Source organism: Podarcis muralis, chromosome 2, assembly GCF_964188315.1.
Source record: "Podarcis muralis chromosome 2, rPodMur119.hap1.1, whole genome shotgun sequence".
NCBI lineage: Eukaryota > Metazoa > Chordata > Lepidosauria > Squamata > Lacertidae > Podarcis > Podarcis muralis.
In genome coordinates, this window is record NC_135656.1 from 21,217,093 (window position 1) to 21,243,124 (window position 26,032).

At 47.4% G+C, this 26,032-nt stretch overlaps 1 protein-coding gene across 8 annotated transcripts; it reads right to left on the reverse strand.

Annotated features, from left to right (window-relative positions):
- Positions 1-24,583, reverse strand: TROAP (trophinin associated protein). 8 transcript variants are annotated; one of them, XM_028712063.2, is made up of 18 exons: positions 24,435-24,583; positions 22,509-22,756; positions 21,044-21,236; positions 19,429-19,586; positions 17,892-17,973; positions 17,600-17,676; positions 16,122-16,246; positions 15,803-15,853; positions 15,549-15,592; positions 13,448-13,548; positions 11,380-11,473; positions 10,493-10,617; positions 8,744-8,803; positions 7,226-7,300; positions 5,581-5,679; positions 4,349-4,709; positions 3,470-3,642; positions 1-948 (listed from the first exon to the last, which is right to left on the reverse strand). In XM_028712063.2, exons 2-18 carry the CDS (start codon positions 22,701-22,703, stop codon positions 883-885), a joined length of 2,079 nt encoding a protein of 692 aa, XP_028567896.2. In that variant the 5' UTR covers positions 22,704-22,756; positions 24,435-24,583; the 3' UTR covers positions 1-882. The 8 variants fall into 8 exon arrangements, with proteins under 8 accessions (XP_028567896.2, XP_028567869.2, XP_028567878.2 ...); XM_028712036.2 differs by having other exon boundaries at positions 3,470-3,645; XM_028712045.2 differs by having other exon boundaries at positions 3,470-3,645; positions 24,439-24,578.
- Positions 24,584-26,032: the final 1,449 nt, after the last annotated feature.

The following is a 26,032-nucleotide window of genomic DNA, read 5'->3' on the forward strand; positions in this document are numbered from 1 at the left end:
TTTCCCTTTTTAGAAAAGTCTTTATTGACATCATCGTTTATTTACATCGTTGTTTATGAGTCACCTTTTTGTCCAAAAAGGACATCCCAAGGAACTTACAGTTTAAGAACTTTTAACTTAGAAGCACCGCTGCCTTTAAAAAAAAGAAAAATAAATTCAGTCCATTAAGTGTTCTAAACCCAGGGACACTGGAAGATGTCACTAACCCGATCACAGCCAGAGCTTGACACCAAACCCATCTTTCGAACCTCACCTAACCCACCATCTGTGGTCAGAAATTATATAAAGCCCCTCTCTGCCAACTATTTCCCAAAACTGTCACAGGCGTTTACATACAAAGAACGTAAAACACCGACCAAGAAAATTGACAAATTGAGGCAGCTCATGACAAAGTCTTGCTCACTGGAATAATCCTTCTCACCCTTGGGGGAGAGTTATGCTCTTGCTTGCAAAAACAGCAATTTAAAGCAATTAGGAAACGTTTTTAATTTTTCTCCTTTCTTCCCACCAAAGGTATGTTTCTTGCATACCATATTAGCGTATTGCCTTTTACGCCAATGCTTTGCAGTTCAGTGAAAGCTGGACTCCAGGTCAGCTTTCCCCTTTCACAGCACCACCAGCCCCATCTTTTCTGCCATGCACTAGACGCTCTCAGAAAAGGAGGGGAGATTTCGGCTCCTGGTCCTCCCAGGCAACCCCACTGAGATTCAGAGTCCCAACAAGATTCGTCGGTGGTCAGGGAGTGAGCTTGAAAGGTAGCAGCTGGGGGTGGGTCATCTAAAGTTCAGAAGACAACAGAACACCGTACGTTGGTTCTAAGGAACTTCACCACGCTGTCTCTGTATCCGTGGATCTGGCAAGCAGGCAGCATAGCCCAGACCTTCACGAGGGCAAAACCCTTTCTGCTTCCATGGGTCGGGATGGGGTTGCAGAGATAGGTATAAAGTGCTGGTGGATAAAAACAAGAGCAAGAAGTGTTATGCAATGAGACACACATGGGCTAAGCAGGGGGAAAAATATGTTTCTCTGCACATTTGACCCAGAACAGACTGGAGGAGGGTGGCCTGCTTTTAAACGCTACATCTCAAGTAAAACTTAAGAGTTTAGGTTCTCAACCTGAGCTCAGGATCCAAAGGAGAATGAAAAGTCATAGAGCTCTGACCCACAATGCCAGCTCCAGCTCCATTTAAATTTATTATTATTATTAATTCAACTTATACAACTAAACCCAGAGGTCTCAGGACGGTTCACAACAAGACCACAACATATAAAATCAAACCATAAACAGTAACTCAATAACACACACACCCCAAAAGCCACATTCTTAAAGGGTGTTGGATGTCAATCCGATCAACCAAAGGCCTGGTTAAAAAGAAACGTTTTTGCCTGGTGCCTAAAGGTGTGTAATGAAGGTGCCAGGCGAACTTCCCTGGGGAGAGCATTCCATAGACGGGGAGCCACTGCAGAGAAGGCCCATTCTCATGTTGCCACCCTCCGGATCTCTCGAGGAGGCGGCACACGAAGGAGGGCCTCAGAAGATGATCTCAGGATCCGGGTAGGTTCTTACGGAAAGAGACAGTCCTTGAGGTATTGCGGCCCTGAGCCATTTAAGGCTTTATAGGTCAAAACCAGCATTTGGAAGTTCTAGTGGATTACTGGCATGATGGGGCTAATTCTGAGTACATGCAATGAGCTCCTCTAAAAAATATATGCATCAGTGCATTGATTTTTTTGTTGCCACAGAGCAGCTTTGGCCAGGCCTTTCCCACGCCAAGAGGTGGTTTGGAATTAAATGTGCCATGTATACAAACGTGCTTTGAAGAGAACATGTTTCTGTCAAAGGGAAGTTATTGGTAGGTGTCTGCATCTGACCAGAAACAGGTTCTTCAAATAGCGCAACTATGGCATGCAGCACATATACACAGCCAAGAGCACATTCACACCCAAGGCATGGACTACATGAGCACCAAAGGGGAATATGTTGAAAAGCTTCTCAAAGGCTGCTGCTCCTTTGGAAAAGAAATGGAAGAGAGTTGATCACAACCCACCACTGAACAAATGGGCATGGGTTCACAGTGCGGAAGAAACCACATCACAGAGACTTGTTAAATGCTGTCCTCTGCCCAACCTCAAGGGCGAAAAGACAGGTGCAGACATCTCTGCACTACCAATTCCCTGCAAAATACGTCAGGTCAAGTTTGCCTTCTCGTGCTGTCGCAGCTGGAAATACAGCCTCTTAAAAGGTAAAGGGACCCCTGACCATTAGGTCCAGTCGTGACCGACTCTGGGGTTGCAGGGCTCATCTCGCTTTATTGGCCGAGGGAGCCAGCGTACAGCTTCCGGGTCACGTGGCCAGCATGACTAAGCCGCTTCTGGCAAACCAGAGCAGCGCACGGAAACGCCGTTTACCTTCCCACCAGAGGGATACCTATTTAGCTACTTGCACTTTGACGTGCTTTTGAACGGCTAGGTTGGCAGGAGCAGGGACCGAGCAACGGGAGCTCACCCCGTCACAGGGATTCGAACCGCTGACCTTCTGATCAGCAAGCCCTAGGCTCTGTGGTTTAACTGACAGCGCCACCCGTGTCCCGCTTACAGCCTCTTACGTGTGAATAAAAGAATGGCGAGGAGTCACCATTCATAATAAATAATAATAATTTATAATTTTTTACTATTTATGCTGGGACACGGGTGGTGCTGTGGTGTAAACCACTGAGCCTTGGGCTTGCCGATCGGAAGGTCGGTGGTTCAAATCCCCGCAACGGGGTGAGCTCCCATTGCTCGGTCCCAGCTCCTGCCAACCTAGCAGTTCAAAAGCACGTCAAAGTGCAAGTAGATAAATAGGTACCGCTCCAGCAGGAAGGTAAATGGTGTTTCCGTGCACTGCTCTGATTCGCCAGAAGTAGCTTAGTCATGCTGGCCACATGATCCGGCAAATCTGTCTGTGGACAAACGCTGGCTCCCTCGGCCAGTAAAGCAAGATGAGCGCCGCAATCCCAGAACCGTTCGCGACTGAACTTGTCAGGGATCCTTTACCTTTTTTCCTTTATTTATACCCCACCCATCTGGCTAGGTTTCCCATCCAGGCTTTGGAGACCTCCAAAGGACACTTAAGCTCTTCACGGAACATATTCAGAGTCCTGGGACTGCGGCCAGTTGCTCCAGCTAAAGGCAAAGGACTGTTTCGCACGGGGCAGCTTGCTATGGCACGGCGTGCAGCCCATTGGCAAGCCGCAGTCTTCCACACAATTCTGTCTGGTGAGAAGAAGTGCTTCCATCGTGCGGTGGCACCATTCGGAAACCCGAGGAGCAGCAAAGGTTTCCTGCCTACGTGCAGCAGAAGGTTGGGCAGACCACTGTGGCACACTGCTTGGTTCAAAAGCAACCTCGTTTACCCCTTGCTGAAGGGGACTGGAAGACAGCACACAGCTCTTTGCTTCGTCAAGCTGAAGCACACTGAGATGCTTACCATGGCATCCTGGACCTCCAGCATTTTGGCCACAGGCTCTTTGCATCGCTGCGCCGAGGGCTGCGTGACAGAGGTGAGGCGGGTGGTGTAGAAGGCACATTCATCATTTAGGCGTGCCTCGTGGAAGCGCATAGGTGCACTAAGGAGGTCATCCAAGCGCTGCTTGACTTGGTCTACTGGGGAAAAGACAGCAATGGCAAAGACATAATAAATAATAATATACATATATATTCATACATGCATACATACATACATACATACATACATACATACCCTGCCCATCTGGCAGTGTTTCCCCAGCCACTCTGGGCAGCTCCCAACAGAATATTAAAAAAATTAGAAAACATCAAACATTAAGATATGGACTATTTTGTAATCAATGATTAATTGCAATTATTTCTATAACACTTTTAAAAGTGTCCTAGTGGCAAATATTTATGGACTATAGCCAAATAGTTCTTAACACCGGAAGGACAGGGAAGACACACAATGAGAGCCAAGTGGAAAAGCAGGACATTTAAATTAATGTTATTATTTCAGACAGGATCCCTACCACACCAGTTTGTAATACAGGGGAACCTCGGTTTTCGAACGTAATCTGTTCCGGAAGACCGTTCGACTTCTGAAACGTTCAAAAACTGAAAGCGGAAGCCTCAATACTACAGGGAAACTCAAAACGGAAGCTGTGTAGCATGTTCAGCTTCTGGAAATCATTCAAAAACCGGAACAGTTACTTCCGGTTTTTTGGCATTTGGGAGCCGAAACGTACGACAAGGGAGGCATTCGGAAACTGAGGTTCCACTGTAAAAGGATATTAATATTATCACTTGCCTTTAAAAAAAATTAACATGAGAATCAAGTTAATCTGTCAGGTCTTACCTGCACTATTTCCACAGGACGACATGAGCCCGAGCAAAGGCATGGAGGTACCACTCCCGCTGGATGCCGGGAGCTGGACCGAAGGCATCCGAGAGATGGGGCAAACAGGTTGCTGGCTGGAGGTTGTGGCATGTGTTGTGCAAGGTTCAGGTGCCATAGCAACAGACCCTGGCACCAGCTTGCAGAGGTCCGGTCCGGGAGACGGCACAGGGGTAGTGAGGAGACCAGGCTTGGGAGCCTCCCGGGCAGGCGAGCAGTGATCCGACAACAGTTTGTGCAATTCCCCCAGCGAGGGGGCAATGTCGTGACTGATGCCGTCATTCACCTCCTGTTGCAAGAGCTGAGCAAGGAGCTTGATGCGCTGGGGGAAGAGGAGGACAAGGGCTGAAATGGGGCATGTAACTCTAGCTCAGCCGCTCGATAGGCTTCATCTTGTCTACGGTGGGACCCCCAGGCTGAAAGTAAACCAGACCTCCCAGAATGCCAAAAGCTACCCAGGGGTCAACAGGGACTGAGATGTTCCTCTGCAGCCATGAAAGCTAAATAATCCCCCCCCCAAAAAAAAGTATGAAAGCACAATTTGCGCACAACTGGATGCCGTTTCCAGTACGATTCCAAGCTCTTGTAGTAATAATTATTATTTATTATTTATACCCCGCCCATCTGGCTGGGTTTCCCCAGATACTCTGGGCGGCCCCCAACAGAATATTAAAAACACGATAAAACATCAAACATAAAAAACTTCCCAAAACAGGGATGCCTTAAGATTTCTTCTAAAAGTCAGATAGTTGTTTATTTCCTTGACATCAGATGTCTTCTAAAAGTCATCGACAGTTGTTCATTTCTTTGACATCTGATGGGAGGGTGTTCCACAGGGCAGGTGCCACTACAGAGAAGGCCCTCTGCCTGGTTCCTTGTAACCTCACTTCTCGCAGGGAGGGAACCGCCAAAAGGCCCTCATAGAACACGGTGCTTCCTTTACAGCAGACTATTCTGATCCAACAGCTGCCTGTTTTTCCCTCTGCAATGCTCTCAGCTTCACCACCCACACCAACCCTACCAGTACTACAGGTAAAGCCAGAATTAGAACTTCATCCTTCTATTTCTTTGAAAAAAGTTTATTTTCCATCTTTCTCCAACCGCCTTTCTGCAGTAAACTCAACCTCACAATAGAAGAAAATTCAAAAGTTTGAATTTTTGAACCTGGGAGAACAATTAACAAAGATGCTTACCTGGAGTTTCCCCATTTCTGGGGTGATCACAGGAACAGCTGCCACCTTCTTTGCCGATGCTGCTATCTCATCCTTAAAGAGCCGCACAGCAATGCTTTCCTGCGAGGGAAGGAAAACGTCATCTCACCTCCCTGAGTTCCACTTCCACCCCACCAAAGCTACCAACCATCGAGAGGGCAGGTGAGGACAAGGAAAAAGTGGGAAAGATGGCAGGATCCCAAACCTACCGCTCCCCACATGCCAGTACCAACAGCGTTCTGACTATATTCTAGGAACCAATTCAGGAGTAGGCTAAAGTTTAGGGAGGAAAAACATATCAAGCTGGGGAAATGACCATTGCATGCTTGGGTTTAGCAAGTCTGCTGCTACTGGCAAATCTTACAACCTATCTTACATGGGGAAGGGGGCAGAATGCATGATCTGATTCAGGGTTTCCCAAACATGGTTCTCCAGCTGCTTTGGGGCTACGATTCCCATCATCCCTGACCATTGATCCAGCTACATATGGATGATAGGAGTTGTAGTCCAGGCAACAGCTGGTGGCCCAAGTTTGGGAAACACTGCTCCAACTGAACACTTTCTGTTGTACAGTGGTACCTTGGTTCTCAAACGCCTTGGTTCTCAAACACTGAAAACCCAGAAGTGTTCCAGTTTTCAAATGTTTCTCAGAACCTGAACATCCGGTGCAGCTTTCATTTAAGTGCAAGAAGCTCCTGCAGCCAATCTGAAGCCGTGCCTTTGTTTTCGAACGTTTTGGAAGTTAAAAAGACTCCCGGAACAGATTAAATTTGGCGCTTTTGTTTTTGCTATTTATTTTGTGTTTTTGAGACTTTTTCAGTTGTTTTTTTATGATTGTGTGGAAACCCAGTTCAGCTACTGACTGATTGATTGTGTGACTGTGGAAATGGATAAAAGCCCCCCATCCAAACAATGACTATCATCAGTGCAGGTAAAAAAAACATTATTTTATTTTTTATCATCTACAATACTGTCTTATTTATTTTATACTACAGTACGGTCCCAGCGCCTGCCAACCTAGCAGTTCGAAAGCACTCCCGGGTGCAAGTAGATAAATAGGGCTTACTAGTGGGAAGGTAAACGGCGTTTCCGTGTGCGGCTCTGGCTCGCCAGAGCAGCGATGTCACGCTGGCCACGTGACCCGGAAGTGTCTCCGGACAGCGCTGGCCCCCGGCCTATAGAGTGAGATGGGCGCACAACCCTAGAGTCTGTCAAGACTGGCCCGTACGGGCAGGGGTACCTTTACCTTTACTTACATTGATTATTGCTTGCATTTTATGGATCAATAGTCTCGTTAGATAATAAAATTCATGTTAAATTGCTGTTTTAGGGGTTGTTTTTAAAAGTGTGGAACGGATTAATCCATTTTGCATTACTTTCTATGGGAAAGCGCACCTTGGTTTTGGAACGGACTTCTGGAACTGATTAAGTTTGAGAACCAAGAACTCAAACAACAGAAGCTGCCGGACTATAAAGATTTACGAATCGCTAAGGAACCACATACAAGTCGTTCTTAAACAGGTGCTCAAACATAACTTATTAAGTGACCGGAATGCATTGGAGCAACATGAATACAAACAGCTGCTCCCATGGGATAGGGTTCTGAGTTTTATCCACATGAATTTACCCATGCCACAGCAGTGTCATCCTCCTTGGAGTCCACAGAGTCCTTCAATGAGGTGATCTTGCTTGCCAAATTAACCTGGAAAAAGCAAAATGGACAGGGGTTTTTTGGGGTACCAACGGGTTTCAAACCCTGCTATGTTTTTATGGCCAGCCTAGTCACACAGCCAGGAATTACTTTCTAGTTCTACGACCAAGGAACCTTTAGGGGAAAGTAAGAGAAATCAAAATCCCGGGAGCATTTTTGTAACAAACACACACCAAGTTACCACAATCCCAGCTGATGCTCAAAGAGGGAATTTTTTTTACACAATATAGCATACCTTTGGCGGCAGCTCATTGCCACGACTAATGCTAAAATACACGTGCACACACTTTTGCATTTAAAGAAAGAAGCAAAAATTCAAGGACGTGGCAGATGAGTTTGCTGGTGGGCAAAAACGAGGGCAAAAACACAGCCTCCCTCTAGGATCCCCACCCTCCAGAAAATATAGAATAAGGGCTATACACCCTCAAGTATCACGTGCTGCTGTGCTTGTGAGCCCACTGAGGAATCTGCCCACCATAGCAAGATGCTGAATGAGTAAGAATGGACAAGGACTTGCAACAACACTTTGCAGTGTTGAGTGACCCTATTCAGGATGCTGCATTTGATTTTCCCATTCCCCACCTGGTCTTCCGCTTCAATCCCCGGTCAATCACTCATCATTCCGCAGCTACCGAGCATGTTCAGTCTTCGTGGGGCTGTTCCACCAACTCTTTGTTTGTTTTTCCTTTTTGTATTTCTCCCAACGTTCCTTTAAACCTGCTAACATGTCTTTCTTGGGCACCTATGCTGCTGTTTCAGCCGTGTAACGACTGGCCCCCAGAAAACAGATTGTCTCAAGTATATCCAATCCCTATTCCACAACGGCAAGTCTTCTGACTTACCCAGGAATTGGTACGGGCAGTGGGAACCAGGGATCTTTTAAGAAGTAAAAAAAGCAAAGGACCCCTGGATGGTTAAGTCCAGTCAAAGGCGACTATGGGGTTGCAGCGCTCATCTCGCTTTCAGGCCGAGGGACCTGGCTTTTGTCCACAGACAGCTTTCCGAGTCATATGGCCAGCATGACTAAACCACTTCCGGTGCAAGGACAACTGTGACAAGTGCCAGCGCACATGGAAATGCTGTTTACTTTCCCGCTGCAGCGGTACCTATTTATCTACTTGCACTGGTGTGCTTTCAAACTGCTAAGTTGGCAGGAGCTGGGAAAGAGCAATGGGAGCTCACCCCGTTTCACAGATTCAAACTGCCAACCTTCTGATTGGCAAGCCCCAAAGGCTCAGTAGTTTAGACCACAGTGTTGCCCGCGTCTATATTTAAGAGCATCCGACTTACTAAAGATTCCAGTACCTGCTCACAGAAGTAGGAATGGGACATTTCAGAGGGTTTTTGGTAAAGGACTCTCAGATAGTTCATTATCTGAGCATTTTTAGAATATCTGCCCTCCTACCTGGTTTAGATTAAGCACTGGGCACCCACCTTCTTAGCTTTAATGCAGGAAGAAACAGGCACACGGTTCCGTATCCAGGGACTGCGATGCTGGTCCAACATAAGAGAAAGTATTCAGAAGATGGAGCAATGGGAGTCACAGTGAACAGCAAGGCACATAACTTGAAAAAGATGAAACTAACAACTCCATCGTTCTGCCCGGATACTGAGGTCCAGCGCCGAGGGCCTTCTGGCGGTTCCCTCGCTGTGAGAAGCCAAGTTACAGGAAACCAGACAGAGGGCCTTCTTGGTAGTGGTACCCGCCCTGTGGAACACCCTCCCACCAGATGTCAAAGAGAAAAATAACTACCAAACTTTTAGAAGACATCTGAAGGCAGCCCTGTTTAGGGGAGCTTTTAATGTTTAATAGGTTATTGTATTTAAGTGTTTTGTTGGAAGCTGCCCAGAGTGGCTGGGGAAACCCAGCCAGATGCGCAGGGTATAAATAATAAATTGTTGTTGTTGTTGTTGTTATGAAAGAAGATGCTCAACTGTCGAGCATACAGTGCCTCGCAAGACGAAATTAATTCGTTCCGCGAGTTTTGTCGTCTTGCGATTTTTTTCGTCTTGCGAAGCACGATGTCGGGAAAGTTTTGGAAAAGCTTCAAAAATCACCAAAGTCTTCAAAAAACTCAAAAAAGGCTACCACACCATGCTATGAGTTGCTCCTCGAAGTCAAGTCGCAACTGTATTAACGGTGTTAAGAAAAAGGAAACAAACTTGCAAGACGTTTCCGTCTTGCAAAGCAAGCCCATAGGGAAAATCGTCTTGTGAAGCAGCTCAAAAAACAAAAAACCCTTTCGTCTTGCGGGTTTTCCGTCTTGCGAGGCATTCGTCTTGCGAGGTACCACTGTACATTCTTCATGCAGAAAGTCAATACCTGCCATCTCTAGTTAAGAGGATCCCAAGGGGCAATGCCCCAGACCCCAGAGAGCCACTGTCAGTCACAGTAGATAACATGGGGCTAGGTGGCTCAGTGGGCTGACTCAGGAGAAGGCAGCTCCCAGGTTCTTGTACCACTTTAAAACATTTCTTTCCCACTCTGCCTTGCCATTCATTTCCAACAATAAGATAATCACAATGAAGTTCAGCTGATTAAAAGAAAAACAGAGAAACATGACAACTAGTCTTATTCACTACGAGCCTCTGCGAAAGGGGCCAGGCGGTCAAAACACATGAGAGTGGGTTGAGAGTCAAGCATTTCTGGGGAGCTTGCACCATAGCTAGTGGGCTACCACAGAAAAGGCCCTGTTTCCCCAGTTGCCACCTGCTTAACCTCTGAAAACGGGAGGCGCCTGGAAAAGGGCTTCTCAAAATGATGTTACTGGCCAGACAGGTTCAAAAGGGCACAGGTAGGGCACCCTAGGTACAAGGCATATAGGGCTTTATGTTTTCTGTGGGGTTTTTTAACCCAAACTGCCAGTTGTGTCTGAAATAACACAGGAAGCCAGCACAGATGTTTTTTGGCATGGGTAATATATGTTGCCAGCAGCAGGGATGATGCACAGTCTGCTGGTTTCAGACTATTAAGCCCAAGACAATAAAGGATAGGGCTGGTAACTAATCTCTGGTCCCAGCCCACCAGAGCTACATTTCCCTCCTGTTTCACCCCAGCAGCGTCAACACAAATGGTGGTTTTCCAGGACATGCCCATAGCTAGCTAGGAAGTGGATGCAGACTTCTGGGCAAGACTTTTAGCGACAAAGCGGCAGGCAACCTCGCCAACCCTCAAGCACAAACCGAGGATTGCGGGGAAGCAATGGGAACCCTCCGAGCTAATCCATAGGGGGTATGGTCAGCAGCTGAACATCTTCCGCCTGGTGTGTTGGCTAGCTGGGCTTCAGAAGCTTCCAATTTCTGCAGACCTGTGAAATGGGACAGAAAGGGGGGGGGACCAGTTGCATTATTATTTTATGATTTGCAGTTTTATACATTGCAATAATTTTACAATCATTTTAGCATTTCAAAACTCAACTTCCTTCCCCCTCTCTTTCTGTGCTTCCTTAAATTTGTTTTTTCTATTTTTTGCATATTCCAAATTAACTTAATTTACTCATTTATTCATCTGCTTTAATCGTATACTCTTATAAAACTGCAAGCTGTTACAATAATCCTGCCAATGTTTACAGTTTATTTGTAAATATTCAATAGGCCATTTCCATTCTTTTATAAAAAGTTTGTCGTCTTGATTTCTTATTCTTCTGGTAAGTTTCGCTATTTCTGCATATTCCATAAGTTTTTGCATCCATTCTTCTTTCACTGGGACTTCTTCTTCTTTCCATTTTGGGGCAAGTAACATTCTTGCCGCTGTAGTTGCATACATGAATAAATTTCTATATAGTTTGGGTAGTTCTATCCCAATAATTCCCAAAAGGAAGGCTTCTGGGCTTTTTTTTTTAAACATCTTTTTCGATTCATTATATATCATTTCCCAGTAAGCTTTAGCCTTACTACAGGACCACAACATATGATAAAAAGAAACTTCTTTCTCTTTACATTTCCAACACTTATTTGATTTTGATTTAGGAAAAATCAATGATAAGCCATGTGCTTTGATACCACAAACTTGCAACTCCAAGCAGCCGCGAGGAGGACAAACGCCCAAGCAACTCCTCTGTTAAGTATACCTTTAAGACGCTGTGTGGAGCGGCAGGACACACGCCCAAACTTTTCCGTTGAGCGCACACTCGTGCAGGGCAATGGCAAACAGGCACTTTCCCCCTAGAGGAAAAGAAACAATCAGTTTGCAACTCTCAACAGTGCAAGCCTTGCTCCCAGAAGGTCTCCCCCTACCCAGCTATCTCCCCAGGGTCACTCTGTACACAACCAAGAAAGTACTTTTGCAGGAAGACTGTGGGGAAACTGCGTTGAGCAGACAAAGAATCCAGTAGCCAGCCGGTGGTGGACCAGTGTGCCCAACTGTTTTCATATCCATTTAGACTGGGGAGGGATCCTTTTTTAGCCTAAAAGTCACTTCTTTTTTTTTTTCTTTTATTATTATTATTATTATTATTATTATTATTATTATTATTTTAACCTTTGCAATTAATTTGCCTAAGATTCAGGACAAAGCACCACGTTTCAGAAATCCCCCCCCCGACAATTCCACCTTTGAAATCCCGGTCATGTCCGGGAAAATCCAGACATATGGATTTGACTGGCCAGTTAAACCAGGTGAGGGCAGTCCAGGGGTCAGCAAATTTTTTCAGCAGGGGGCCGGTCCACCGTCCCTCAGACCTTGTGGGGGGCCGGACTATATTTTTTTGGGGGGGGGGGGGAGAATGAACGAATTCTTATGCCCCTCAAATAACCCAAAGATGCATTTTAAATAAAAGCCCACATTCTACTCATGTAAAAACACCAGGCAGGCCCCACAAATAACCCAGAGATGCATTTTAAATAAGTTAAGGGACCCCTGACCATTAGGTCCAGTCATGGCCAACTCTGGGGTTGCGGCGCTCATCTCGCTTTATTGGCCGTGGGAGCCGGCATACAGCTTCCGGGTCATGTGGCCAGCATGACTAAGCCGCTTCTGGCAAACCAGAGCAGCGCACAGAAACGCCGTTTACCTTCCCACCAAAGCGGTACCTATTTATCTACTTGCACTTTGACGTGCTTTCAAACTGCTAGGTGGGCAGGAGCTGGGACCAAGCAACGGGAGCTCACCCCGTCGCGTGGATTCGAACCGCCAACCTTCTGATTGGCAAGTCCTAGGCTCTGTGGTTTAACCCACAGCGCCACCTGCGTCCCCGTTTTTAAATAAGTAGACTCATGTAAAAACACGCTGATTCCCGGACCGTCCGTGGGACGGATTTAGAAGGCGATTAGGCCGGATCCAGCCCCCGGGCTTTCGTTTGCCTACCCATGGGGTAGCCGATGGGTCTCAAACCCCCAGTGAGTTAGGGACTTTCCCTCCATGCGAAGACAGGCTCTGGTGGATTGAGCAGATGAGACCAACAGCGGGCCCAACAGACAAGAAGGCAGTTTCTGCATGGGCTACAGAGGGAAATGAGGGGTAGATGGGACTCATTAGCCTGGGAAGGTAGCCCATCTAGGAGAAGGAAAACTCTGCTCCTAAAGCTCTACTGCCTTGCGGGATTTCCTGTGGAGAAGGCTAAGGAGTAAACCCTACACAGAAATCCAGAGTGGAGTCCCTAAGACAGTTGGATGGTGCCTTGTACACCTCCTTCTGGCAACCCCTGCAGCCCAGCTGGTGCCTGATGTATTGCTCTGCTTTCCTTTGGAGGTCTTGCCGTCTGGGTAGCCCAGGATCTCCATGCACACTGCTCAGGCTTGTGCCCCAGGGAGGTCGCTTCGGTTTTGCAAACACAGTGGCTTGACTTCACCCCCAGAGGCTCACTCTATTAACTCTTGAGACAGATGGATGCCAACAGCGGCAGCAAGGAGCAGAGCAAGGTCCCACTTGCTGTATTCCAGAATGCCAATGGGCATCCTCAGCTGTTTCACACCAGACACCTTCTGTGGGATTGTTCCACCAACCCTCTGGAGATTGCAACTGCCTCTTGCCACCTGAATGCCCACCTAGGAGCAAATCAGCACCCCAGGAAGTAGAGGAGTGTGAGAGGAAACCGCATGTTGCTGGGCATTGAACCCAGCAGTGGAAACTGGGACAGACACCTGGTGACAGGGAGGGCAGTACAGAAATCAAGGCCTCCAATACTGTGCTCTGCTCACCCTAGTGCTCAGATCGGTAGTCGCCCTTAGGGCCGAATGGCTCACGCCGATGTTCAGCAGGATGCTAGCTTTGGCAGCCGGGTCGGGCACGAACCCGTCATCTGCAAATACAAGGGACAAAGTTGGCAAGCAGGCAGGCAGCCTCACCATTAGCTCCTGCTGTTCACATTCCAAAGGAAACCAAGAACAGCTCTCTGCGAAGCAGGTCGCGCAGCCTTTATAACCAGTTTGGTTTTGCTCTGTGTTATTCCCCACTTGCATGCTTTGTTCTCAGCAAGACATGAGAATTTCATGAAGCGGCAATTCAGGCACTGTATATGGAATGCCAACTGAAGGTAAGGAATACGGCTGAGACCATTATTATCAAAATGCACACGCAAGCTCTATCTTTCAGTTTTTGACTTTTATGCTAATTAGGGCTGGGTGATATATCAATATACAGTGGTACCTCGGGTTAAGTACTTAATTCGTTCCGGAGGTCCATTCTTAACCTGAAACTGTTCTTAACCTGAAGCACCACTTTAGCTAATGGGGCCTCCTGCTGCCGCCGCACCGCCGGAGCACGATTTCTGTTCTCATCCTGAAGCAAAGTTCTTAACCCGAGGTAATATTTCTGGGTTAGCGGAGTCTGTAACCTGAAGCGTATGTAACCTGAAGCGTCTGTAACCCGAGGTACCACTGTATCATTGAAAAGCAGTTTGAAGTCTGTATTGTGATATCTATTTCATCGTCTTTAATCTTACAATGCGTGCGCGCCATGCAAAAATCACAATGTGGGAAAAACTGAAGCCAGACAATGCTTCTCTCAATTCCTGCAGCCTCTGTTAATTCTGATGGCTCAGCAGTCCCCTTTCTCATGCGGGGGGCAGCGAATCACAAGAATGGGGAAAATCACAATGCAGGAAAAACCGTGAAGCCAGCCAATGCCTCTACATAGCTCCATCCTTATTTCAGACATTGTAATATATCAGTATATCTCGCTGGTGATATATCGTGAAGTTGAAAACCACATATCACCCAGCCCTACTGTTTGCCTCCACATAGCTCCATTCTTATTTCATACGTCGTGATGTATCGGTATATCACAATGTTTAACTGGAGATATTTTGCAATGTTGGAAACCAGAATATCTCCCAGAACCTACTGCAAACGCTTGCCATCACATTTTTATCTACACCCATAGCGGGCAAGAATGCAAGCCTGTTGGTATGCTAAAAGGGGAGAGAGTGCTGGATTTTGGACATTGCTATGACATATTCTTATGCACGGCACAGGCACTTGAGGAGAAGTGGTTCTGGCTGATGGCACAGTGCATGAATCAGCTGGGAATGGCAGCGTGTATGTTTTTTTATGTTTTTTAACATACAATGTTAAGTTAGGAAGAAAGAAAAGGGGGAGGGGGGAATGGTGAGTGGGGTGGGGTCGGGTGGCAATGCTTCTATTCTTCTGCTTAGGTATACATGTGGGGTTTTGCATCAGCGTCACTTGTGTGCGTTCTCTTGTTGTATTTCTTTGGTGGTGAGAGAGGTTGGGGGTGTATGTTAACAGTTTAAACACTAAACTGTCAAATGAATTACATGTGCCAAGTTTGGAAAATAATCTATTACCCATATCATGTCTTGTGAAGCAAGGGTTCAAAGTACAGTGGTACCTCGGGTTACATACGCTTCAGGTTACAAACGCTTCAGGTTACAGACTCCGCTAACCCAGAAATAATACCTTGGCTTAAGAACTTTGCTTCAGGATGAGAACAGAAATCGTGCTCCAGCGGCACGGCGCAGCAGCAGTGGGAGGCCCCATTAGCTAAAGTGGTGCTTCAGATTAAGAACAGTTTCAGGTTAAGTACGGACCTCCGGAACGAATTAAGTACTTAACCCGAGGTACCACTGTATCTTTCTCCGATTCAGGTTGTACAATCGGAGAAGGCAGGCAAAGTTGCTACAGCTTCACTGAGAAATGGCCGACTTGTGTTACAAGACCAACCAAGCTGTGAGAATGAGTCTGGAGCATGTGTGAAAGCTGTCTAACAAAGCTTTGCATAATGTACGCAAACACCCGTCTATGTGTCTGGATAGAAAAGAATGATGGTGCGGCCACTCACCTTTCCATGGTGTCCCTGTGATTTCCTTCTTCCCAGCCGAGTCACTGTTTTAAGAGCAGACAGGAATGAAAGGTTACACAAGCCTCAAAACAGCCAACATATGTGGAACACCTGTCTGCTGGCACCCCCGCTTTACAAGGACACAACAACTATCACACACACTCCATGGATGTATGCTGGGGTGCACTATTGGCAGAGGGTAAAGGCACGATTCGGAGAGGAACAAGTCACAAACTTTTACATTCTTCCCATACCTACTGATCAAGGACGAAAGACACTCTGTAACCGTGGCTGTAGACATCAATCTGAAATGTGCAGGCAAGGTGAGTATCTTCCCGAAAGAAGGTGGAGTACAGAAAAGTTGGAATGTAGGACTTTGCTGTGGAAGCGAGAAGGGAGATGGGGACCCTACTTACCACCACCACCACCCCCCCCCCCAAGAAATATTGGGAAACTCCGGCAAGCAGAACAACGGATTTTTTTATTCGCCGTGCCTTGTGGCTTCACAATACCCTTGTGTTTCACAAATGACGCAAGCTGCCGCCCCAACTGAGCAGCCAGTTCTTTCCTCACCTTTGCGTTGCAATGCCCCCCTCCACCGTGCCGTTCAGACCTTCTGCCTCGGGCCTGGGGGCAGAATCTTGGGGCTTGCCCACTCCCGGGTTCTCCGTGGGTCGGCTTGGCTTCACCACCTCCACCTGAACCAGACGTCAAATAGAGTCAGAGATGCAAGGCAAGCAGCGCCCAGGCACTATTCCGGAGGAAAGAGGCACAGCGCCAGGCAAGACAGCAATCACGCAACGGGACTAGCCATACATACAGCGGCGTAGCTAGCTGCTTGGGCGCCCAGGGGGGCATGGGCACCATGCACGGGGAGGAGGGAAGCACTGTAGTGCAGCTGAGGGTGAGGCAGCAGGAGGACCGAAGCCCCCCACTGCTGTTTCGGGCCGTGCGGAGCCCGCGTCACACCCAGGAGAGATGCGTGGCTCGGGCGCAGTAACAGTCCCAGGAGAGACGCTTGGCTCGGGTGCACCCCGCAGTATGGAGTCCAGTTCACCTCTCCACCCCCTCCCGAGATACACCTCTGCATACAGAAACATGCTGCCAGGTTAAAAGGGAAGCCTATCAGCTTTGGGCAGGGGGTCACAGGTACAGATACAGCTGTCCACAGACCTCGCCGTCAATGCACACTAAAAGGTGGAGTTGAGAATGGTCCTCTACTAAAGTTTGTATGAAGGGCAGAACAATTATTTAAAAGTGTAAGAAGCACAAACAGCATTGGGGTAGTGTGTGTTCTTAGGTGTGCTAGCAACCAGAACTGGATGCAAAAACAACTAGAACTACCACCTTTCAAAACATGCTGAAGTTTTCTTCCCCTTAATACCCTGGAGAAGGAGTTAAGTATTCTAAGCCGTTTGTGTGCAACAGAGAGAGAGAGAGAGAGAGAGAGAGAGAGGGGGGGGGGGGGGAGCCCTCCCAGCAATATCCACTGAGAAAGTGCAATGATTCCTACAAAATGCTGCTGCATATGGTGCCATTTTGGAACAATAATTTTAGTGGAACTGCTCAGTACCCACTTTGGGCAGGACTTCTGGCGGGGAGGATTTAGGGGTTAAAAAAAAAAAGTCTGGACGGATGGTCAAGTTTGCATCCGTTACATTACACCCTGATCTCCCACCCTGCCTCATGCTTCGAGGACACAATCCCAATTCTTGCTTGCCAGGGGCTCTTCTAACCACAAGCCTACACAGTGGTACCTCGGAAGTGAAACGAAATCCATCCCGAAAGTCCGTTCGACTTCCAAAACGTTCGGAAACCAAGGTGCAACTTCCAATTGGCTGCAGGAAGCTCCTGCAGCCAATTGGAAGCGTCGCAAGGTGTTCGTTAACCAAGGTACGACTGTATGCATTTATTTGCTAGCTCAGCAGCCCCAAAGCAAACATCTTCAGAGGCAAGTTCAACCTTTTTTACGCCTTCCCAAATCCCAGCATTCCTTGCCAGGGTTGCCACCAGATTGTCAGAAAAAATGAAGAAAAGCATCAGTTACCTACCCGAGGCCCAGGGTTCTCAAATGTAGCCAACCGCATCTTAAGCTGCTGAGTGTTCGAGGACTGTGGCTGATTCACATCTGTTGCAGGACAAGAGAGTTGGAGAGTTTTTAAGGAAACCAGAAAAAAAATGTTTCATTTGTCATTTGAGAGCAATTTCTCTACACCCATAAGCGTTTGTTTTGAATATTTCAAAGTCCCACCAGATTGCAAACACAAGGAGCTGCATGAAGACTCTGCCTGACCGAACCCTGTTCTCCCAGGTGCCAAGAAAGAAACCCAATTTCAGTCGTACCTTTTGAAGTTGATCTGGAGATGTACGACGTGCGAGGAAGATTCGCTGCAGGAGCCCCTGTGTATAACGATCCTCGACCAGTCTACAAGGAGAGAGAAATGGAAGTCCAGCATTCCCAAGAAAATGAAGTACAGCATTTCCAAGTTACTGCAATGCTAGGCCTGTTTCCCCACATTACAGTCACCAGGACCCCATACAATAGCTTCCATAGCTTTGAGAAAATAGCTAACTAGAGCACACATCAAAAGCAAGGCATGCATCTAGGCTGGATGGGCAGGCTCAGACCCAAGACAGAGTAAAATCAGGACAGAGTTATGCTTAATGGTTGTGTGACTTTAGCACCAGCATGGAACACCTTTCCCAATATGCAGACGGACTATTTTGTTCAGAACCCTATGGGCAGCCTGTCAGTTCTTGCTATTTATATAACACTTCCGACAGAAAGTTGTTAAAGACGCCTTAAGAACAGGTTTCAACAAACATTTCGGCAAGCCTAAATGCCAGCACACAAAAATTAAACACAAGTGCACAACATTGAAGCCGAAATCACAAAACATAAATCTGAATTGAATCCATATACAGACACAGACAGACAGAAGCAGATGGTCAAGCAGAATTTCAGCTCTCCTTCATTGAAAGCTCCATCTCATGAGCTATAAGGGCAGGGCCAGCCTGAGACATTTTAGCACCTGAGGTGAACCACGAAATGGTGCCCCCCTCCATGCCAGGAAAGAAGGGGTGGGAGAATGTCTACATCAGGAACAAGGGGGAATATCGATCTACACTGGCATCCGCTGCCCCCTGTCAGTGGCAGACCGGGCAAGTCTCAAATTTCAGCTGTGTGATGAAATTTCAGCCCTGTGACATGCCAAAATTGGGTGCTCCCACCTCTTACCCCCCCATAGTTCAACATAGCGTGCTCCATCGTTCTAAATCATAATTGTGGCGCCCTCTGCAGCACCCTCAAGACTCAACACCCAATGTGACCAAACTGGTCGTGCTCTCCTAAATCTGCCTTTGCCCTTGTGGATTCTGCCTGCCGCCTGAAGCAGTTGCCTTGCCTTGGGTTATGAGTGGGCCGGCCCTGTGGAAGATAAACTAAAGACCTCCCTAAGCTCAGAGCTCTTGCCCAGAGCAGGGGAGAGACCCTGTGGCCCAACTCCAGATATTGTTGAACTCCCAACTTTCACCAGCTCCTGGCAACCTGCCCACTGGACAAGAATGAAGTTGAGGGGAGCCCAGCGGTATTTGGACGGCGACAGGTTCTCCACCCCAGGCCTAGAGGTATAAACTACATACATGCTGGATACAAGCTCCATTCCTGTACTCCCCAAACTTGGGTTTGCAGCTGTTTTGGGACTACAAATTCCATCATCTCTAACTAGCAGGACCCGTGGTCAGGGATGATGGGACTTGTAGTCCAAAAACAGATGGAGACCCAAGTTTGGGAAACCCTGATCTATTCCATTTCAACACAGCAGACAAGCACACGCCACATAAATGCACAACAGCACTGCTGTATATGGTAGAGACTTACCCCAACGATAGTTGAGCATGCTCTATTCCCTCTTAAAGGGACTCGTCCGGCCAGGCTGGGCTTGTGGGCTGCACTTACCATGTGGCTAGTCAGCCCTGTGTTGGACAGGATGCTAGCAAGAGCTGCTACATCTGGCACAAACTCAACTGTGCTCACTTCTGCAAGAAGAAAAAAATGTTTGGGGATCATATCAGCAGCACAGAGAAGTAGAGAAGTGTAGTCGGTGATGATGGGTAATCCAATGCAGTTGGTCAACCCACATACCTCAAAGCTGCTCTCTAAAGCTCTGAAATATTCTCCCAGCCCGGCATGGGACGTGTAGTCAAACTGGCAAGAGCCAACTCCCAGAATGATACCAGGATCTCCAATAGGGGATTTAAGTTTAAGATCATCCAGAGCATAGTCTGTCACAAGCAAACAGCATGGTACAGTGCAGAAGGAGAAACTAGGTGTTTTTGCTTCTTCTTTTTTACAGACTAAAAAATGGGTTAAAATAGGATAGAGATCGTTGCAGGTTGAGAAACTGGTTTAAATCTAAATAGCTGAAGCAAATTAACACAGGGAGCTATTAGAACCACCTTGCTGTTTATCCCCATTCATAGGTTGCCTGGTAAACGGCCCTGTTTGATTCCTCCATCAGATATCCCAACTTAAGAAACAAACCCTTTTTCCACTTGAGTAGTTTAATTAAAAAAAAGGTAAAGGACCCCGGATGGTTAAGTCCAGTTAAAGGTGACCATGGAGTTGCGGTGCTCGTCGCACTTTTCAGGCCAAGGAAGCCGGTGTTTGTCCACCGACAGGTTTTCCGGGTCATGTGGCCAGCATGACTAAATCACTTCTGGCGCAACGGAACACTGTGACGGAAACCAGAGCGAACGGAAACGCTGTTTACCTTCCCGCCACAGTGGTACCTATTTATCTACTTGTACTGGTGTGCTTTCGAACTGCTAGGTTGGCAGGAGCTGGGACAGAGCAACGGGAGCTCACACCGTCGCAAGGAAGTTGCATTAATCCACTAGTTAAAACCCAGACATGCAATTTTGTTTTCCCTTCAAAGACATCGGGTCTTTCAAAACCAATAATTAGTCTTCTCAGCTGTGATCAGCCGCAGTTTAAGCACACTGTTGCACCTTTACTTGTGTATGTTTCAAGGTTATCCTTGTAAGGAACTGAGCAAGGTGGCACATGATTTTTGCAGTAAAACAGTGAATATGCAGAAAAGGCTTACAGCCACGCAACCACCCTTTCTACCTCGAGATATTTATTTGGGCTACATTAGAATCAAGGGCTTTTCACAATGACTCTAAAGCAGCTTATCTTTACCAACAGTCATCAGAGGCAGGTTAGGCCAAGACCACCTAACAAGGATATAAAATAAGGTTTTCTGCATCAAACACTGTATTCCAGCTAGCCGTTGTCCCCAGGCGGAGGTCAATTCGCCTCCCTTACATTTTATGATTTAGCAAGCAGCAGAGCCCAAACAATCAGAGCTCAGCCAAAAACCCATCACCAATCGCAAAACATTGTTCACAATCATTCATCTCTGCCAAAAACAAAAATGAAACATCAGCAGCAGCAGCACACTAGGAAGATCCTTTGCTATCGTGATCAATACCTTTGCCATTGGGCACGCGACCTTCATTCCTGTGACCCGATGTGCTCAGATGCATCTCTCCCAGGGGTTCTCTAGAAAGGATCTTGGGCATTGACCCAGATGCAGGTTCCACCGCAGAAGCATCAGGTACTAAACCAGAGTGAGGCATCTTGCTCATCTCGATCCCTTTCCTCCTCGCGTTGGACGGACATGCCTAGAGGGAAAAGAAGAGAGACGAGGATTCTACTCGTGCCAGTGCTATGTTCCAATCAAAAGGCTTGTCGCCATTCAGGAAAGGGCAACCAAATTCTGGAAGAGGACAAGCCTGCAAGTGGGAAGAAGACAGGCTCCCTGCGAGTGAGGCCATTCTATTGTCAGAACAATAACTCCTGAGTCCCAGTGCTCAGCACTACCTTTGCTGGACAACCAGACCCCTAAGGTATACAGTGTTTCCCAAACTTGGGTCTCCAGCTGTTTTTGGACTACAGTTCCCATCATCCCTGAACGCTCATCCTTGCTAGCTAGGGATGATGGGAGTTGTAGTCCAAAAACAGCTGGAGACCCAAGTTTGGGGAACACTGATTTAGATAAAAGGCAAGGAAGGAGAGATGTGATAGATAGATAAGATAGATAGGGTATGATTATGCACGCATTGAAAAAGTGGGTGGATAAGAGGTACTTATTCACTTCCACAAGAAGCAACGATGGTCCCCAACTTGGAGGGTTTTAAAAGAGCACCAGGCAAAGTCAAGGAGGACAAAGCTATCGACGGCTACCTCCAATATCAAAGGCAGTACATCTCTGAATACTAGTGGCTGGGAATCGCAGGTGGAGAGAGCACTATTGTGCTCATGTCCTACTTTCAGACTTCCCATAGGCATCTGGTTTGTTGCTTTGAGAACAGAATACTGGACCAGATGGGCCATTGGGCCTGATCCTGCAGGGCCGTTCTTATGGGAAATGCTGACAGCCCTCTGCACTAAGGCTGTACATCAAAAGTGCTTGGCAAGGAAAGTGCTCTAAAACAGTGTTCCCCAACCTTGGGCCTCCAGCTGTTTTTGGACTACAATTCCCATCATCCTTGACCACTGGTCTTGCTAGCGAGGGATGATGGGAGTTGTAGTCCAAAAACAGCTGGAGGCCCAAGGTTGGGGAACACTGCTCTAAAACAGCAAATGAGGATGCAAGGACTGATTTGACAGACTAAGCGGGGATAGGATCTAGAAATGGGAGATCAGCACAGGGCATTTCCGACTGCTGAAAATTCTACCCAGGTTTCTATTTGCAGCCTTCGGCAGCTACCACCCAAGCAGATCTCAAGCTTGTTCTGAAAACCTCGAGGGCTAGAAACCATTTCATTAAAAAGTGAATACCAGCACTGAAAGAGTGAGAGGCTGCAACAAGCAGGATGCAACACAGGTAACAATTTTCTCAGATCAGAGAGGGAATACCTAGCCTAAGCCAAAGGCAGCTCCACCACACTCACCTGATGAAGGCTATTCTGTGGCTGCTGCCGAGACTGCTTCACCTCTCGTGGGATTCTGCTTTTGCGCAGCACTGGGATCTTGCTGCTGCTCAGGGCACCTGAAGCAAGCGACGCACTTTTCTCCCGTCCTTCTCCTGCAGAGGTCACAGGAAGGGGCAAGACTTCTTGCAAGTTTTCCTTCCCAACTCGAGCCATTTAGAATTCCTGTGCTGATGCTACGGTCGAATCCTTTGTGGCAGTATTTGCACCTATGGGTAGGGGAGAGAAAAGGCTTTTGAAGCAAGGAAAGAGAATGAGAGGCACAAGGAAGCCACCTATGGGACAAGACTAATGCAAATAATACTATTTGTTCCCCACAACAAATGCTTGGTTTGCTGTTTTTTAGCTGGCGAGCACAGCAGGCTAACTGTATGCCTTCAAAAGTGTACTGAAGAGCTTTAACACAACCAGGTACCCAAACTGGACCCAAACCGTTCCTTCCTTTCACCTGGCAAAATTCTTTTCAGCAGGCTGTTAATAAAGATGTGACGGGAAAGTTTGGTGAATGGTCACAGAAATCAGACAGTGAGAAATATTCAAACATACAATCAGCATCAGAAACCCACGAAATGCTCACAGTTCTGTACGGAGATGAAGCTGTAACTCAAAAGACAGTGTATGAGTGGTTTAAGCATTTCCATGAAGGGCAGCAAACCATTGAAGATGACCCACCTTCTGGCAGACTGTCGACGAGCAGAACTGTGGCTAATGCCAACAGAGTTTGTGAGTTATTGATGTGGGATTGGCGTTTGTCCATCCAAATGATGGCGGAAGAATTGCACATTCCACGTGAAATCTTTTGTATAATAATTTATTATTAGTTTCCAATTGCAATAACCCAATAAAAGCCTGATTGGTACAATACCAAATTATAATACAGTGGTACCTCTGGATATGAATAGGATCTGTTCCGGAGCCCTGTTTGCATCCAGAAGCAAACGTAACTAGCGATGGCCCATCTGTACACGCACGCGTCGCTTTTCGCTGCGTCTGCGCATGCGCGAACAGCAAGACCCAGAAGTAACACACTCCGTTACTTCTGGGTTGCCGCGGAGAGCAACTAGAAAGCACTCAACATGAAGCATATTCAACCCGAGGTATGACTGTACAATCAACGATGCCAATTGTTCAGATGCCAAATTGTGTTATTTTGTTCCGCCTCCCCCCCGCCCGCCTCATGCTAGAATTGACGGTTTGATCATTTACTTTAACTCTGCCTTCCAAAAACATATCAATTCCAATGAGACACCAGTCAGAATAACGAACCCTTAATACCGCAGCAGCAACAAAAAAAATTCCTTCCAGTAGCACCTTAAAGACCAACTAAGTTAGTTCTTGGTATGAGCTTTCGTGTGCATGCACACTTCTTCAGATACTTCAGATGGCATCTGAAGAAGTGTGCATGCACACGAAAGCTCATACCAAGAACTAACTTAGTTGGTCTTTAAGGTGCTACTGGAAGGAATTTTTTTTTGTTTTGACTATGGCAGACCAACACGGCTACCCATCTGTTACCGCAGCTGCAGTTTTTTTTTAACGACTTCCATTGGCGTTTAACGGTCCTGAAACAAATGATGAAGAAATTCAAACTCTCTCTTTCCTTCTTCTCGCGTGCGGCTATTAGTCTAGAATAATTCTGCCTTTGACGTGACGGCGGGCGTCCGGGAAAATCCGGGCGCGTGGCGGCAGCCCCACCCCGCCCGCTGTCCCCTTCAAACTCTTCGGTCTCCCTACGATACCCAAGAACCGAAGCTCGACTCGCTGGCCGCCTACCGAATCCCGGAGGCCAAACGTTTCGGAGCTCAGTAAAGGCTTCCATTCCTTCATTCCCTCAGTCCCCTTCCCTTGAACCCCGGACCCTCTTCTCTCGCGCAGCCCTCCGCCCACCTGCCTCCGGCCAACTCCTTTCCTTTCCTCCGCCGCCGCCGCCTCCTTCTCCTCAGGCGAGGCCGTTGACGCGCAGCCATCCGCCTCTCCCGAATCAAGTTCGTAAAGCAGCGGGACGAGCTGATTGGCCTCTCCGCTCCCTCACGTGGCCCGGCGGAAGGGGCGGGGCCGCAGGGAAAGAGCCGAGGATGGGGCCGGAAGCGCCGGGTCGCCGAGCTTCAGGAGAAGGAGGAAGCGGAAGTTGCGTCAGGACCGAGTTCCGGAAGGCCTCTCGCTCACGCTCGTGCACCACGCGCGCCTCAATTCTCGAGTCAGGTACCGCGGTTTTCACGGGCGGGAGTGTTTCTGAGCATGTATAAGTTCGCTAGTAGTGGCAGGAGAAAGAGAGGGAGGGAGGAGCTAGTTTGGGTTCTTCATGAAGGGTGCCGGCTGGGAGCGGCCGCCGAGACCACATAACACCGGTCTTGAAAGGCCTACAATGGCTCCCAGTACGTTTCCGAGCCCAATTCAAAGTGTTGGGGATGACCTTGAAAGCCCTAAATGGCCTCGGCCCAGTATACCTGAAGGAGCATCTCCACCCCCATTGTTCAGCCCGGACACTGAGGTCCAGCGCTGAGGGCTTTTTGGCGGTTCCCTCACTGCGAGAAGTGAGGTTACAGGGAACCAGGCAGAGGGCCTTCTCGGTAGTGGCACCCGCCCTATGGAATGCCCTCCCACCAGATGTTAAGGAAATAAACAACTATCAGACTTTTAGAAGACATCTGAAGGCAGCCCTGTTTAGGGAAGTTTTTAATGTTTGATGTTTTATCGTGTTTTTAATATGTTCAGAGCCGCCCAGAGTGACTGGGGAAACCCAACCAAATGGGGAGGGTACAAATAATAAATTATTATTGTTATTATATTATTATACTCCCTGGGTGACCTTGGTCATGTCCTGTCTCACATGCAGATGTGAGGATAACATGCGGTGGGTGGGTGGGGAATCCCATCTAAATGCCTCCTGAGCTTACTGGTGAAAGAGTGGGGTTGTTGTGGGGGGGGGTGGACAGAATTGCCAGCTTTTCACACCCTATTTCTGACAGGTTTCTCTGCCTTCCAAAATATATAAAAACATAATAAAACATTAATCATTAAAAAAATTCCCTATACAGGGTTGCCTTCGGTCGTATAGTTGTATAGTTACTTATCTCCTTGGCTTGGGGGTTGCATAACTCCATACATGGGTGTACCCAGGATTTTTTTTGGGGGGGCCAGAACCTCAGATTTGTATTACGGTTATTTTTATTGATTTTTACTGATGGGGGGGGCAGGGGGACAGCTACGTCCATGGTTCCATACCCTCCCAAGATTTCTCCAATAAGGACGTCCTACATTACTCTCCAACATTTCTCAGATGAAAGTAGGGAAATCCTCAGGAAAAGCTAGTTTGGAAAAAGCATGGCAACACTTTCTAGAAGATTCAGCTACATCGCTGCAAATAAAACATTTTAAATGTGTTGTAAAGTGAAATATACAAATGAGACACTAGATGGTGACAGTGAACCATGCCAAATTCAATGTCTTTTTCAAAACCTTTGTTTAAACTTTAAAAAGCATTT